Source organism: Sparus aurata, chromosome 17, assembly GCF_900880675.1.
Source record: "Sparus aurata chromosome 17, fSpaAur1.1, whole genome shotgun sequence".
NCBI classification, from domain to species: domain Eukaryota; kingdom Metazoa; phylum Chordata; class Actinopteri; order Spariformes; family Sparidae; genus Sparus; species Sparus aurata.
In genome coordinates this window covers 9,533,069-9,549,266 of record NC_044203.1, presented here as the reverse complement: position 1 = coordinate 9,549,266, position 16,198 = coordinate 9,533,069, and the positions used below count along the sequence as shown (strand labels likewise).

Here is a 16,198-nt window from a genome sequence, read left to right as displayed (position 1 = left end):
GTATGTTTTTTTTTTTCATGTGCATGAGGGTGTGCATATTTTTTGTGACACAAAAGTGTAAAATATCCCAACATCTTGGAATAAGAAGCGCAGAGTGTCCTTACCCAGCCTTCCCCTGCGGACCTCACCAGGCGACACCGGTCGAAGTTTCCTCTCTGATTTGATTCCCTCCAGGATCCGCTCATGGAGAGTCGGAGGAGGCTGGGTCTGTGGCTTCAGCTTACGGGCTGACACCTGGCGCAAGTCGACGATGGGCAAATTGTGCATAACGACAGAGAATAAGCAGAGTGGAGCACAACCTAGACTAACGAACAGGGTTACAGCCAGCAGACTTGTTCATCACTCCCTCCTCATACCTCCTGTGACTGATTGTTCACCTCATTAACAAGACCTGAGGGCCCTGCTGAAACAGCGCCTGCTACTCCTGCAGTAAGATTCATATCAGCAGAGAACTGATGAACGCAGCATTTCACTGGAATGAGACAGCTGCAACATGCATATTTCACAGAGAGGCTGTGGTGGTTTTTAAAATTCAGATTTTAAATATACTGCATTTTAAAAGAGATTTATTTTTTATGTGATGGTATTAAAGAAATAGAATCCAGTTTAGAGCATCCCTTTTTTCTCCTATAATCTTTGCATTTTTACTCTCATTTACTGGATTATTTCACCTCTTTGAGTCTCTAAAACGTGTTCAAATAAAACAAGGGATCGATTCACCCTTTGGCTGAAATGGTCACCGGCTGATAAACACATGATAGAACTCAGAGCTGGTTAGTATGTACATAGATCCTGCTTTGCTTAAAAAGTCACCAACCTATAAAGGTAGGAAACCCCTTTTCTAGCTAAATAGTTATTGAAGATAGTTCACTGGTCTGTTCTAATGAACGCAGGTTTCTACAGGCTGCCTGAGGATGGGTTGTGATATTTAAGCCCATAGACCTTAAGTGGTACTTACAGGGTTGAGAGGTGGTCTGGACCTGATGAACTCCAGGATGACTTCGTGAGCGCTCTTCTTTAACCTGGGTGGGATGTCCCCATTTACCTGAAACAACAGATTAGGGTCAAAATGTAGGAAAAGGTTAACACAGACATGAAGACTGACATTTTTTGATTGGAACAATAAGAAAGCAGAAGTGACCCAAGCAGCAGGCAGGCATCTTGGCATCAATATCAACGTGTGGTCCAAATTGGACACTGACCATGACTTTGCGCAGTTTGTAGCGTTTGGACCTGATGTCGTCCATGAGCATCTCATAGGGAGTGAGCTGGAACTCGATGGGCAGCGGGTTGTACTGGCGCTCCTGCACCTTCTTCAGCTTGACTCCTTCACGCAGGTCCCTCATCACCTGAACCCAGAATCGAGCCTGACGGAGCAAGCAAAGGGCAGCATGACAAAAAAATGAAGCAGAAAATACCATGACCCTGCGAACATGAATTTATTTGGACAATGGCGATCACCCGTTCTCTGACCTCTCTGTGCTCACACAATAAGGAGGGGAGCAGTATCCATCCCAACATGGTTCCTTAAAGGTTCTTTAACCGCTGCCTATTTAGAGTGTAACATGCATTCGTAATGATTTCTTTACGAGAACATGTAGTCATGGAGAATCTTTGATGTAAAACCATAAGGGAGTATGATTCCCCCTTTTTGTTTTCAGTGAGCTAGACTTGAGATCAGTTGAGGCTGGAGGTCAGAGGTCAGAAGTCCAGTTGCCTACCCAGTCGTCATTCTGTAGCTCATTCAGGTCTCGGCCAGGCTCCTCCGATGACTCTGCCTCCATCTTACGGAGATTCTGGTGGAAAGAGAGAGAGAGACACACAGTTTGAATATTAAAGAAGAAATCAGAAAGGATATTTAACAAAAAAAAAAAAAGCTCAATAGAGAAGGATAAAGAGCCAGTACACGTGGACCAACAAAGTCACTGCTGTGTCTCCAGTTTAGCCCTGTGGAAGAAAAAAACACTCTGGTGCCATTCAGTATCAATTTAACACTTAATATGTGATACACTACCAGGCACCATTTTCACACACTGTATCTTCACAAGACTGGCGCCACCTCAAAATAACTGCTCGTAGTTTATGTAATGAAAGATTGTCATTTTACCTTTGCTTGACTGACATGACAGGAGGGTTTAAAGAGGCTTAAAAAGAATGCAACTCAAGGGCAAAACACACCACATTTGCATTTTTTGCAATGCTAGCAACTACGCTCAAGCGATGACAAAGTTGGTTGATTGGTCATCTGGTCCAGACTGAAATGATCTCACCTACTATTGGATGGTAAGCCATGAAATGTCTGTTTATCTTTGACTTTGACGGCTCTGTTTGCCCGGTGCTAATTTCACATGTCAGCAAATGTAAGCCTGCTCACATGCTAAGTAAAGAATGTGCCCATGGTCCACGTCATTACATGCTAAACACTAGCATGTTAGTATTGTATCTGTCAGCATGTTAGCATCACAAACACAGCCTTATTGTCGTTTTTATATTAACTTCTCCACGACCGCTAAGAATCAAACGTACCCGACAGGTTGGTTTTCTTTTCATTGAGCATTAGCCTGGTGGTAGCATGGCTGTTGGCTCACTGACTTTCACTGAAGACATTTTGACATGTCACAGCAGAAAAGGCAGTGTAAATACTAAAGTGTAAATAATAGCACAGTAACGACGACTGAATTCCTTTTAGCTGCTTCTGTTTCAGAGTATTGTTCATGCCAGCAAACTGTCACACTGTCATGGCTTACTGGGACACTTGAATAATGTTATTAATGACACCTGCGCTTTTCCTTGACCATGTCAAGTCAAAATGTATTCAGTGAAAAAAAGGCCCATTCACAAAATTGCTGACATGTTAGCACACTTAGCTAAGACGGTGAACACAGTAAACCTAATGAACATCAGCATTGTAACATTTGGTGAATGTTGGCATAACAACCACTTTAGATTTAATAATTTTTTTACATTTACTTCGTAACAGCAGCTAAGAATCTAATTTAGACTTCCAACTCAGGTTTTTGATTTGTTCTGTTTTTGCGAGCAACACTACACAACAGAACAGCTCGCATTTTCTTGAAGATCATTTTTCCGGAGCATGCTCCCCATCTGCAGAGGCTGTGTCCTCAATGCAGCAGACCACAGGCTCCCATTCAACCTGTGGCCCTTTGCTGCGTGTTGTTCCCTCTCTCTGCCTATTTCCTTTCAGTCTTCGCCGGTCCTGTCAAACAAGTCCACGAAAATGCACAAAATATAATAAAAATCCCCTTTTTATGTTCGGCACCACTTAAAAGTGGCAAGACATGGACCTGAGACAGTTCCTGAGTGAGTGAGGCAGTCAACAGTAAACCTAGCTCCTCCATCCTGACACCTGTGTGAACCTGCGCGACGTGAGGCAATTAGTGTGTTGTAAAACACTAACAGCCTGACTGACAGCATGTCTGTGGGAAAACAAGGAGCTATACCTGCATTCCTCTGCTGCTTTCTAAGTTCAACTGAGGACAATGCCAGTGTGTGTGTGTGTGTGTGTGTGTGTGTGTGCGTGTGTGTGTGTGATAAAAGAGAATAACAGAGAAAGAGGAAGTAGTCGAAGGAAACAACAGCGTTTGAGAGCAGTAAGCTGATGGAATATGTTCCCTGTGGTTAATATTAGCGGTGAGACCATTCTTGTCGCGTCCCAGCAGAGTTTGATAAGACGATCAGGGGACGGGAGTCTGCCCAGCCCACGCCGACCTCGTGAAATCACAGTCAACCATCATCCTGACAGGGAACAGCTGCCTCGACTGAACTGTTAGGCTTAATGTATCGGTTACATAATATGACTCACAACATATCGCACTTTGCTGCATTGTAACTCTGCATGCCTTTAGTGTTTACAGTACTTCGGTGTCATGAGGTAACACTCAAGAGCTTAATGGTTTATAACAGCCCGTCTAATTAAAACACTCAAATCCAGCCGGTGAAGAGCATAAAGAGAGATTAGTTCAGTTGCTTTTAAACACCATTATCTTGTTGGTGTGAGTGGCGTGTCATGAAATCACATCAAAGCCACATATTTCCATTTCAAAAGGTTTGATTAAGCAGTGTTCTCTGCACTCGATCGGGACAGCATTTTAATTAAAGCATGCGCGGCGGCCCTTGTGTGGACAACACCGCTCTACTGCTGCAAGTCCGCCTGAATAATTAGAGCATTTATACCAACTGCATCCACTACCTCATTTTTTCAAGTCCGTAATTCTGCTGTTTGTTATTCATTTTCAGCTCTCAAGAGCTGACAAGAAGCATTTATCCGTGAGCAAACAGGAGGCTGAGTTGTTTCTGTAAATCACCAATAATTCAGCTGCCTTGCTGTGAGTCTCCAGCAGCAGGAGGCGTCTTTGTGGAGAGACAACTCGCAGCCACGGCTGGCGCGGTGGATGGATAAAGATAGATCCCCCTGTGGGCTGGCACAGCTCTGCCATGCACACTGGCAAGCGGGGGGTGGGAGGCGCCTGGGTGTTTTTGACACACATAATGTATATATGGAAACTGAGGCAGAAAATCAGACAAACACAGGCACAGACTCATATACATACATTAACAGGCAGGAGCTTTCACACAACTGTTACACACCCACTCATCCTGCTCACGCTGACTGATCTGCGAACGCATCATGCAGGCATAAATATGCAACCACAGAGTCACATGCAGACACACACACACTGGTCTTTCTGACCTTGCCTCACACGCACCAGTTCACCGGGAGGCTTCCCAACATTTAAGTCTTCCATATGTGCTGCTGATGACACTGAAGTAAGATCTCTTGCTATGCTAGCATCTGGAGACAGTTGGGCTTTCTGTTGGCCCACAATTTGTAATGTCCTCAATGTGTTTATTGCATTTCATATTTTTTATGATGTCATGTCAGTGTTGGAAGTAAAGCCAGGGGTCATTATTATGGGAGCGATTAACGTCTGACACAATTAATGTCAATCAATCCAGTGGTTGTTGGACAGACAGGCAGCTGACAGACCAACATCACTGAGGTTACTAGCTAGTTTTTTTTTTTTTTTTTAAAGGTACAATAAAAGGATACAATGGAAAAGTAGGATAAAATAATAATCAGTCATTATACAATATTTATTTCATCAGGGTCCCATTTCATTCAGTATTTTTCATTGTTGTCCTCCTTTAGCCATCAAATCTTTGTCCTTCAAAAACAGCATGCAAGAATTGTGTACCTGTGTTACCTGAAGTGCCCAATACAATGATAAACAAAGTGATGACTGTTTTTAAAAACATTTCTTGTTCACTCTCAAGGCTAAAGACGTTGCATTCCCTAAGTTTCCTCTCCCTTAGTGTTGTTTCTCAGCCTTCTCCACCCCTGCAATAAGTTCTCTCTCCTAACAGAGAGTTATGTAACCAACCAAATCCCCTCTATTCATTCAGATGCATTACGCACACTGAAAGGGCAGCAGCAGTAGTGCATAGCAGGAAGGAACCCTGAGGTGGAACACACACACACACACACACACACTCACACACACACACACACACACAGACACACACACACCACTCCTCACGGGAAATGTTCCAACCCACAGCTGAGCTCCAAAATGCTCCTGAGCAGAAACAAAGCCCAAATGACTCCTGCACTTCGTCTAAATGAATGTGTTGAAGAACAAAAGAATGAAGACCTGTACAGAAACAAATCATGTCGTTGTGTTTGGAGGAACAAGCCCCAATGTGAACTTGATCTGAAAAATGAGCTAATATAATGCATCAGTGAGGAAATTATTATACAATGAGCTCATGGTCATTCTCCCAAAACCATTCATTTTCAAGCCATGTCATCGAGTGGACAGTGATGATTATGATGCATTCTAACTGTGCAAACCTGCTAATTACACATCACTGGGGAATATAATTGGAAATCACCAGCAGCTCCCTTTTGAAGAAGGACAAATGACCCATAACAGGCTGCGCTCCAATCATACATCGAACATTAATCCTTTCTGGTATGTGAACAAGTTGGAAACATGTTACATCACAGACCCACCTACCTACCACGACCCTCTCTCACATGATTACTTGACTCATGCCTGTCTGAATATCAGCTGAGAGAACCTGAACTCAGAGTCAGCATGTCTCTGGATATTGTTATCTACGCCTGACATGCACAACAAACATCCATCCATCCTCCTTCACAGTGGCCCATTATCAAAACTGCCAAAATGTACGTGTATATCATTGTTTTTTGTCACGTTGGAATATCCTCTAAAACAGCATGGAGGCCATGAAACTAATAATAAAATCTACTTATCTTTAATTATATCCATTATTAATGTCATTCTTTTTAATGTTATTGTAGCTGATGGACAGCACAAGTGAAATGCCGATTAGTGTACCAAATCTATAAACACAACCCACATTAGTAATCGAGCATCATCAATACAAGGGGCTGTAAAAAAGTGACTTTGTGGTGAAAAAGGGGGTTGAACCATGCGTTACACATAAGTGAATTTACTGTTGGAAAATAATGGCAACACCCCTCCAGTGTATATACCTTTATATCTCTGAACTTCTGATGTGCACCACATATCAATGCAACCCTGAAAGAGAGACACTGCTAATTCTCTGCAAAGGCAAAGTGATATCTTTTTTTTCCTCTGAACTATTTTGCTAATGAATGCTTAACTAACATACAAATTAAGGATAAATAACAGTCAAAAGACCCTCTCCTGCTCTTTGAAAAAAGCCAGACTTTGTCACATACCTTTGCTATAAGTTTTTATTTGTATTTTTTGTTTTAATGTATCAACGTAATATATCCCTAAACCTTTCACTGAACAGCTACATCAAGGTGCAATTGTCGTAGAACTGTAACAGTGGATAAAACACCTGTATAAAGTCATCGAAAGACCAAAGAAAAGCCTTATAACATACCTCATGCCCCTGACTGGGGCCTGTCTTCTAATGTTGCAAATTAAAGCTGCTATAAGTGCTGTTTTAGCTAACTTCCTGTCCGCTTTACAGTTAGCGATCCCTTCTCTTCCCTTTTACGTCACGACACTTGCACGACTCCTTTCCTTTTTGGAGGCAGTTATCCTTGCCTCTTTGTAGCTTTCTCTGTTCTGCCATGGCCAATGTCGGTACCGTAACAGGAGGATCCTGCTCTGTGTTTTCATCAAACAGACAGAACCACCTTTATATGGACATCTGTGTCCCGATTGGATAAAGTGGGCAGGGATACCAGAAAATGTTTTTTGTCTTGAACTGCACGAGCAGGGGAGGAGAGACACGGTCTACTGACCAAATATTTTATAACAGTGGTGTCTGTTGGCACTCATTTTAACAAGAAGGTATCGCTTACAGCAGCTTTAAGGGAAACACAAGTCATTAAATTGAGAGCTGTGAAAGACCCAGGGTTTATTCAAATGGATATATGTATCAATAATTCACGATTTGAAAGATGCTTTTAAGGGATGTTTGTCCGCTAGTATTTGTTGTTTTTTTCTCTTGTGTGGCGATTTCTGAAAACCAGCACTCTGGTATAAGCGATCTAAAACATGTGTCAGCATATTCTTACATGTTGTGAACAATGAGGAAAGCCAACGACGAGGGTTAAGCTGTCAGCGAACGCTGTGAGTCACATTTATTGGATGCTGGATAAGGAATACAGGCTGTGCACTCATGTGTCCATTCATTTCTTTATCCACAGTCATTACCACGGATGCCTTTCTGTATCAGCTGAGCGCCTCTGCTCCGTCACACAGGAAACATGGCTGTCTGACTGCTGTCTTAATGTCTCTGTGTGTGTGTCTCTGTTATGTCCGCACCTATTACATGCTACAATACAGCCCTTTCTCACAGAAGTGATGGCGTACTGAGATATAGGCAGGATGGCGCACTAACATGTGATTTCTTTATGCTCCGCCGGTTTGCCCATTTAAACCTTTTATACACAACAGCAGAAAGAAAAACTGACTTTAGACTGGCATCAATGCTTAACATTAAACACTACAGCACCTACTGCTTTCACTTAGGTTAACATTACCAGAATCACCAAAGACTGACATCAATTGTGTGTGTGTTTCAAAATGGATACATATGGAGTGTGTGTGATATGCAGAGCAGTCATATTACTTTCATATGGATTACTGTCACGATATATATCAGGAGTTCCGCAGTATATGACCTCCGCCAACACTTTCAATAGTCTCCACAGAGAGTGAGGCTCGTGTTAATTATAGGGTGAATGAGGGTATGTAAGGTCACAGATGCCCGGCTATGTCATGCAAAGGTCAGTGATCATCCTGTAACGAGGGGAGTAGAGGGAGTGCTTTTAAATAACACTGGTGTTATAAAGCGAGAGTTTATGCATACACCATACCCAAAAGTTATGTTGCTATATATTTTCTGTGTACTGTGTAACTAAAACACACACTCCAGCGGCTTAAACTGCAATTAATGTGTCTGAAACAAAGAGCAGAACAAGCCCACAGCCACGATGATGGTGACAAGGACCCACCTCTTTGGCACTCTTGATCTTCTCCAGGAAAGTGCGTAGCTCCCTGGTTTCTGTGTACAGGGCCCGGCACACTGCCTGGTAGTGACTGGGGGCGTCTGATAGATTGGGCAGATGAACCATGCACAGCTGCAAGAGACAATGAAGTAAAGAGATGTTCAGTACACAGTTCACACGGTGCCCCATCGCAGCCATGTTGGAGGTCATCGGCGCTTTCTCAACACTGTCTGTGAACAGATTTCTAAAAGAATGATGATAAGTTGCCTGCTGGCTTGACAGCCAGCGACGTTATGGTGTTACATGTTATTTTGATTATCAGTTCATCTGCCAGGTATTTTCAATACGTCAATCAATCGCGTGGTCTGTAAAATGAAAATTTAGAAAAGTAAAAAGAAAATAGTGAAACATGCAAACAATTGTTAAAGAAAATTTCAGAGGCTGGAACCAAAGAACTTGGCCAATTTTTATCAAAAAATTACTTACTTAACTGAAATGACTGATTAATTTTCTGTTGAACAACTAAGCTTGGGTGTCCCAAACACATGTTTCCAATGTATGTGTTGTGTGAATGTTGATTTCACAATTTTTACACTTTTTATCATACTTGATTATGAATCACTCAACAGCAATTTACAGTGAATGTTTAAATGCGCTCTCAACTTGTTTTTCCCTAATTAAACAAAGGCTACTTAACTACCTACCTACCTACCTACCTACATACATACATACCCAATTATCACCTTCTCTAAGGGGGTAATGTTTTCACCTGTATCCGTATGTTGGTTTATTGGTTTGTTGGCTTGTTGTTCTGTACCAACGGTGAAAAGGCCTTAAAATCAAAGGGGACTCTTGGGGCCTGGCAGAGCTCAGCACTCTATCTCTATCTATATTTATCCTCTGCACCTGCACCTGCACCACACTGTAGAATTGGTGATGCCTAACCGTGAAGCTTTGCCAAAGGATGTAAAGGATGTTGCATAAAAAACTAAACACCCCTAAAAAACATTTGTAGAGACACTTGTAAACAACTGTTACTGCCTTCTGAGCACAATCCACAAGACAGCTATCCCTGAGGTCATCCATGCTGCTGCTCACACACACAAACACACAGAGAGAATTTGAGAGAAAACAACAGTGATGACAGAATAATGTCCTTGTCTCTATCAGAGGAACAGAAGGTACCCTTGGTGAATTGCTAGGCATGCTCTTGGCATCCATTTGTCCGGACATTGTTCATTCCATTTAGAGAAAATTTCACTTATGCAAAAAAAACAAAAAAAAAACAGACAACTGTCTGCTTTCACACATGGAATAGGAATAACAGAAAATGTTGTATCTAGGATAGATGTATACCCTATTGTTATTTTTTCATAGAGTGAATAAATGTGCTACTAAGTTAATGACAGTTAATACTGTATTCCATGTCATCCAGGGTGAGTACAGTAGGACAAAGGGTGAACTAAAGGAGCATAGAGAGTGAATGGGCTGAGGGAGAAATACGCTGAGACAACAATTGGAGCTGACAGCTAGCCCACCATCGGGTCGGCCACACTGCTCGGATACATCTCCTTGGAGGGCAGCGTTTGTGTGTTTTTGTGTTTGCAACTGGGTATGTGGTCATTATGTAAACAGTGTGAGGCGATGTGAGGACTGACACAGTGACTCTGTGCACCATAGGACATCAGAGATACATGACTCCCAGCAAGGATGAGGCTGGCAGCCAGACTGCACTGTGGTAGTAATCTGTGTTGGGAGCCATGTTTAACATTATCATATTCTCACACGTCCTTTCCTCGCCGACCCTCCCTGATATCATCTGTTCTTGGAAATTCATCTGTGGATTACGTTCAGTCTAGAACTGTATTTCCACTTTAAGCCTCTTTATACTTTTTACTCCAGCAGTCGACTTATTTAACAGCTCTATTACGTAGTTACTTTAAAATGAACATTTATGTGTAAAACATTTGATGAGATTACAATATATGACATATTGTTCTATGAAAACTAGTACTGTACAGTAATTAAACTGGCTCCGCCTCAAACAGCTTGTATATTTGAATGCTTACAAGGAAATGTGTCGGTAATAATAATCCATCAATATGAATGATATAATCATAGACCACATGCTTTACTTTTGATACTTGACGCATATTTCACTGACAATACTTCATTCACTAATGCAAAACTCTGAATGGCAGACTTTCATTTGTAAACGACTCAATCTAAATTGCGATTTTGAAGCTAAGGGTAGGTAAATAATTTGTATGAACTTTGTCCATCACTGAACTCCATGAATTCAGATTCCTCACACCTGCACTTCTCTAAGAAATCATGACTTTAACATTTCTAAATGGATCTTCTGTCACCTAATAGCTATTCAACAACCTATGTTCAGGGAGGGAGCCTGGTGGGACCCATGCCCACTGCCGAGTGGCTGTTCTCGGCTGCCTCCAAGAACAGGCACTTGTAAACCTTGGTGCCCTGGTAGCCCACTGGACAACCACAGGGAGGGTGGGAAGTCAGTGGGCCACAGTGAATTCACTGTTGAATCAAACAACAAATGAAACCAGAATTAGCTAGATTGTGTGCTATTTCCTAACTGTAGGTTCAGTGGTGGTCTGGTGTTCATGGTTTAGGTCTCAACAGCTAGCCAGGGAGGAGTCATTTGTTTTGAAATGTTTTTTTTTGGGCAACTCAATGTATTAAAGCGTAACATTCACTCTCATTTTAGCTCTATTTTGGTTTCCACCAACCCCTGACGAAAAGATTTGACTCTTTCGTTGTGAAATGCTCAACCCTGCTGAAAAGAAGGTTGATGATAGCCGTGATAGTGACCCAGAACAGTGTGGACTTCAACCAAAACAGTGAGCTCAAAGACACTAAAGTACTCTCTAGAGTTGAGAGGACCTGGAGAGTAAGGTAATCATTTTCTGATGGGTCATCAGTATGAGCCACATCTTGAACATAACACATAGTCGTTTGATCCATTGCTCATCCAAAAATGGTTGAATTGTATTATCTGTTCATAAAACAGCCTTCCCCTAGAAAAATCTACCTGGAAACAGGAAGTGATGTGTTTTATGTCTCCAGCGATAGCAAAAATGATTTGTTTGCAATCAGTCAAGAGGCCAAATGGCTAATAACCTTAAGAATAAATAGCCAACAATGACCAAACAAACATAGACATGACAGCCACAGTCACTTATCCACTGTACCTACCTGAAGGACATCTCTGTAGCCGTGAACACTGGAAATGTTGTCAGGGTCATCCTCTGCTTCGTCTTCTTCCTCTGTGGCCTCATAGCCCTCATCAGGGCAGGCATCCCTCTCCGTCTCGGCCATGTTGGTCATGAGGTCAATGAGCTCCTCCAGAGGAGGGCTGAGCTCCCTCTCCTCATTCTCCTTCAGCCCGTAATCCAGAGCCTTGTAGATCATGATGCCCAGGGACTCAATCACCTGAGAGAGACGGGAGATAACCAAAATTTAGCGTCACATGATCTGTGCTCATCTTTGTTCTTACTGCTCTGACATATTTACACTCATTTCTGCAATTGTCACGTCTTCCTGTAAAGTTTAAATTTGACATGATCTGCATGCTCTCATGTTTTGTTTAGTTTTGTTTTAATCGGTGACCTTTGTTACATCCACCTGCAGTAAATAACTAAAACCTGATAATGAAAATGGATAAATTCATTTTCAAGCAAACAATACTTTAATTTGTAAAGAACGCATCTTTTATCCTGGACATTGTTCTGTTGTTCATCTGCCACATAATGAAAACAAATATGGATTTCTGTCTTTGTTATATAATCTGATCCTCTTTTGTGTACCAAGCCTGAGCTGAACAGCTGTAATATGTTGACCTCATGACCTCAACCTTTGATGAGCGAGCTCCCTCAGCCATTCATACACACACGCAACTACACTCGCTCAGCGGCTTTTTCCACGCTGGTCCTGGGAGCAGATTACAGACAGTGGGTCTTGTGATTAAGTGACGCAGCAAGGAAAGCACCATCCTCGCATCATACACATCCACACTGAGATAGAGTCAGTCTTTTTAGAGAATGTCAGAATTCAGAGGCAAGAGCCGAGGTATGTAAGAGGTCAGCTGACATTTGTTCACTGTTTGGGATTCATCCTAGATTTCGAGGACATGTAGACTAGAAAGATTCTCGATCCAAAATGTTAGTATAAAATTCTGACACCCAAAAGCCGGTCTTCAAATGTATTCATCTATTCAGCCACGATGGCTTAATAAACGGAATGACATTAGCATTATGACACAGAGGTTGCATTTGTCTTGAGGGACTACCTTTGCTTAGCAACCAATAAAAGCATCCACAACAAACCAAGCAGTTTTTTTCCAAATACAATTTGACATTTGGTGAAAATACAAGTGCTCACAAAATTCTGAATGCTGAATAGTTTGAGATGTTTTTAAAGATCTTCTGATACTTTGTTTTTGCCATTAAAAACCTTATCTTAAACACAACAGTTTTGATCTAGGTATAAAAAAAACCTTAAACCTGCATTAACTGATCATTTGACCACTTTAGGGCGGCTTAAAATAAACACACATTGACACATTTATGTGTGTTAGCAAGCTATTTTTTAACATATCCAGCAAACACACCCCATATGTCCCATTACCGTTCATTTTGAGGCGTGTTTCTGGTCACCATTTATGTAATGTAACTAATTACCTTTTTTGCCGCAACTCAGTACAGCAATACTTTTTTAAAGGTTCATGCAGATTAACACAAGCTTTTGAGATTGCTTTGAGAAACCGCGCTACTGTTTTCACAGCCAGAACGGAGGAGTCAGCTGAGCAGCAGTATCTCATTTCATCACATCTATGTGGTAAAAAAGTCAAACTAAGAAGACAGACAATGAGCTCAAACCGCCTGTGGGAAAATGGAAAATGTGACTTTGATGGTGTCTCACATTGACCTCCGGCAAATCTTAGAAGTCTGACACACTTGAACACACCGCAATTACACTTTTTCTTGTGAGACTACAACCGTTCCTCGAAACTGAATTCGCACAATTATATAACTTTGACAAAAAGGATCAGCTAATACTGTAAGGAGAACCAATGGCTGCCGAGATGGTGGACACAGTGCATTATTCAACCTTAACGAGGGTTAGGGTAAATGCAAAGTGTATTAGAACGAGCAGAAAAGTCTGGTGAGTTTTACAGTCAAGTTTTTAATGACATTACTTTACTGTAATGCAGCCTTTAAAACCAGTAAAAGACAACACTTAGGTCATATGGCGATATAATGATATCCAAAATCGCAAATGGTATAGTCTCATTTCACAATAACCATACGTGTTGTTTATATTGCCCAGCCCTAAGTGGTTGGTGCTTGTAGTTCAGGAGAGGCTAGGCTTAGCACTCAATCTGGCTTGGAATTGGACTGTCATGGTGGATAAAGGCAGCAATGCCAAAGCCAAGACAAAAGACAAGAGTGGGAAATCACACTGGGGATTATTCTGCAGCCCTGAGCATTGAGAAAAGACTTGGGGAGACAGCGAGACAGCATATAAACCACTGAGAGGAGAGAAAGGGAAGAAGGGGGAATGAGGGGATGCAGGAAGGATGAAAAAAGACAAAGACTGACGACAGGAAAAAGAAGCAGTGAATGAGATGATGAGGGTCATCAAATTGGATCAGAAAGGTCAGGGGGGAGGAGAAGGTGAGACATCAAGAGAGACTAAATCATAAAGAGTATGTGTGTATGTGTGTGTGTGCAGACGTGAAGATCAAGGGCAGATCAATGGACACTAACAGTGGGAGGAGGAGTCATATGAGAGATCTGTCCTCCTCTCCCCCATCAGCACCGAGAGCTGAGCTGGGTTTCCTCAGGGGGGAATGGCTGAATGCCACCTCTTTGTCTAAGCTCCACCCGGATCCACACCCAATGATATATGACACCATGCAGGCGCGCGCACACACACACACACACACACACACACACACACACACACACAATGCACATGCAGACGTACACCTCCAGGGACCCGGTGTAACCTCAGGCTATAACTGAGAGATCCCCAGCTGGAGCAGCCTGTAGTTGTAAGTGGGACTGATTAGGATTGTTCTGCGCTGTCAGGCAGCTTATGCTTTCATGTGTTAAATTTGTGAATTTTTCAGGCTCCTGTTTCTTATCTTATCTAAAATCCAACGTCTTCAGGAATTCAGTCAAAGGCTAAAACATAATCTGATCTGCAAAAATAGATTCACTACAGATTTTTTACATCTTTCTGATTTTATAACATTTACTGACTGATAAAAAAAAAAAGGTTTTAAGATTTCGGAAATTAATCTTTAAATCTTACAGAGATTTAAGGCATCAGAAGGCTAAGATGTTCCACATTTTGAAATATATTATCGATCTTTCAGTCTCTGTACCCTACTTCTTTGGTTTACTGTAGAAGTCAGAACACAGTACAGCGTCAGGAACTCTATGAAAGATGTAGTACAGCGACTTGCCTATGATATAATCAAGGTTGAATTTGTGACCATTATAATCAGCTGTCTTTCAAGGGGGCACTTTTTATGCCAAGCACTTAGAACCGATGCTAAATGAGGCACTGCTTAACACAAAACTATTACATTTATTTTTTTTATCAATATTTTTCATTTTTGTATTAATTTTCTTTTCCTTATTTATGCTTCTTTACCTGCAGTACTTGCTTTTGATCTTTCTTTATACTGTCTTTTTTCTACATACTATGTTTACTGTACTTACCAATAAAACTTGTGTCTGATTCTGACATAGATAGTCCAATATTCTATAACCAGGATGTTCATGTAGGTGGCTATCTGTTACTTTACATGAATGGAGTGGAAAGGCAGTGGCAATTCTTCACAGGGATGGCCAGGTGGGGCAACTAAAAAATCTTGGAGTGGCGAAAGTTGGGAGTGGGGATGTGACGGATGATCAGCAGCAGTGACTGGCCAATCATTTGTCATTTCGACAAATTAACTATTACCAAAAAACAGCCATTATTGAATGATTATTGATTTAAATTATTGTTGATAAATATGTCTTGAAAAAGTAACACTTCTTTAAATAATCTAACATTCAGAGACAAGTCGCACTTTAGCAACGTCAATTAGTATTCTTCCTCCACAAATGATCCATCTCTCTATAAAAGCAGGGAATCTCTGTCTGTCTGTCTGTCTGTCTGTCTGTCTGTGTGTGTGTGTGTTAGTCAAATATCTCTGCGGATCAGGATCAGACTGACCTGAGACTTACAACATGGCTGCTGCGTGTTTCAGTGGTGTGCGATTTGTTTGGACTGCAATGATACTGTTAATAAATTATTTCATAAATGCTTTACAAATTCGCGAGCATTGTCCACCAGAGCCACCACAGTCACGTGCGCACCAGAGCCAATCACTGCAGAGCTCAAGCCCACAACATACCTGAAGAAACAAGCGGATTTATACCTGCAGCGGCGCGAGCTGGACCGGGAGTTTGCCGGCGGTTCGGTTCCGTTCTGTTCTGTTCTGTGCATCTAAACTGACTGCTGTGGATTAATGAGATTAAACGAATCCGGACCGAGTCTGTTCGGGTCTGAGGAGATCCGGAGATGCGCGGACAACAAAGTGGAATCGGAATCTGTGGATGTTCGTGTGTAGCTAGCCGCTAGCTAGCAGCTAGCTGCTATCCACTAGCTACACGG

At 41.8% G+C, this 16,198-nt stretch overlaps 1 protein-coding gene across 6 annotated transcripts in view; it reads right to left on the bottom strand.

Moving 5' to 3' along the window:
- spire1b (spire-type actin nucleation factor 1b) overlaps nt 1-16,198 on the bottom strand; it is a 40,940-nt gene that overhangs the window by 11,378 nt on the left and 13,364 nt on the right. For all 6 annotated transcript variants that reach the window (XM_030394134.1, XM_030394136.1, XM_030394138.1 and 3 more), the window contains exons 3-8: nt 11,723-11,959; nt 8,507-8,632; nt 1,722-1,796; nt 1,203-1,367; nt 959-1,045; nt 105-234 (exon numbers count right to left, since the gene is read on the bottom strand). In XM_030394134.1, the coding sequence (XP_030249994.1) occupies nt 105-234; nt 959-1,045; nt 1,203-1,367; nt 1,722-1,796; nt 8,507-8,632; nt 11,723-11,959 (820 nt within the window). The remainder of the gene's footprint in view (nt 1-104; nt 235-958; nt 1,046-1,202; nt 1,368-1,721; nt 1,797-8,506; nt 8,633-11,722; nt 11,960-16,198) is intronic.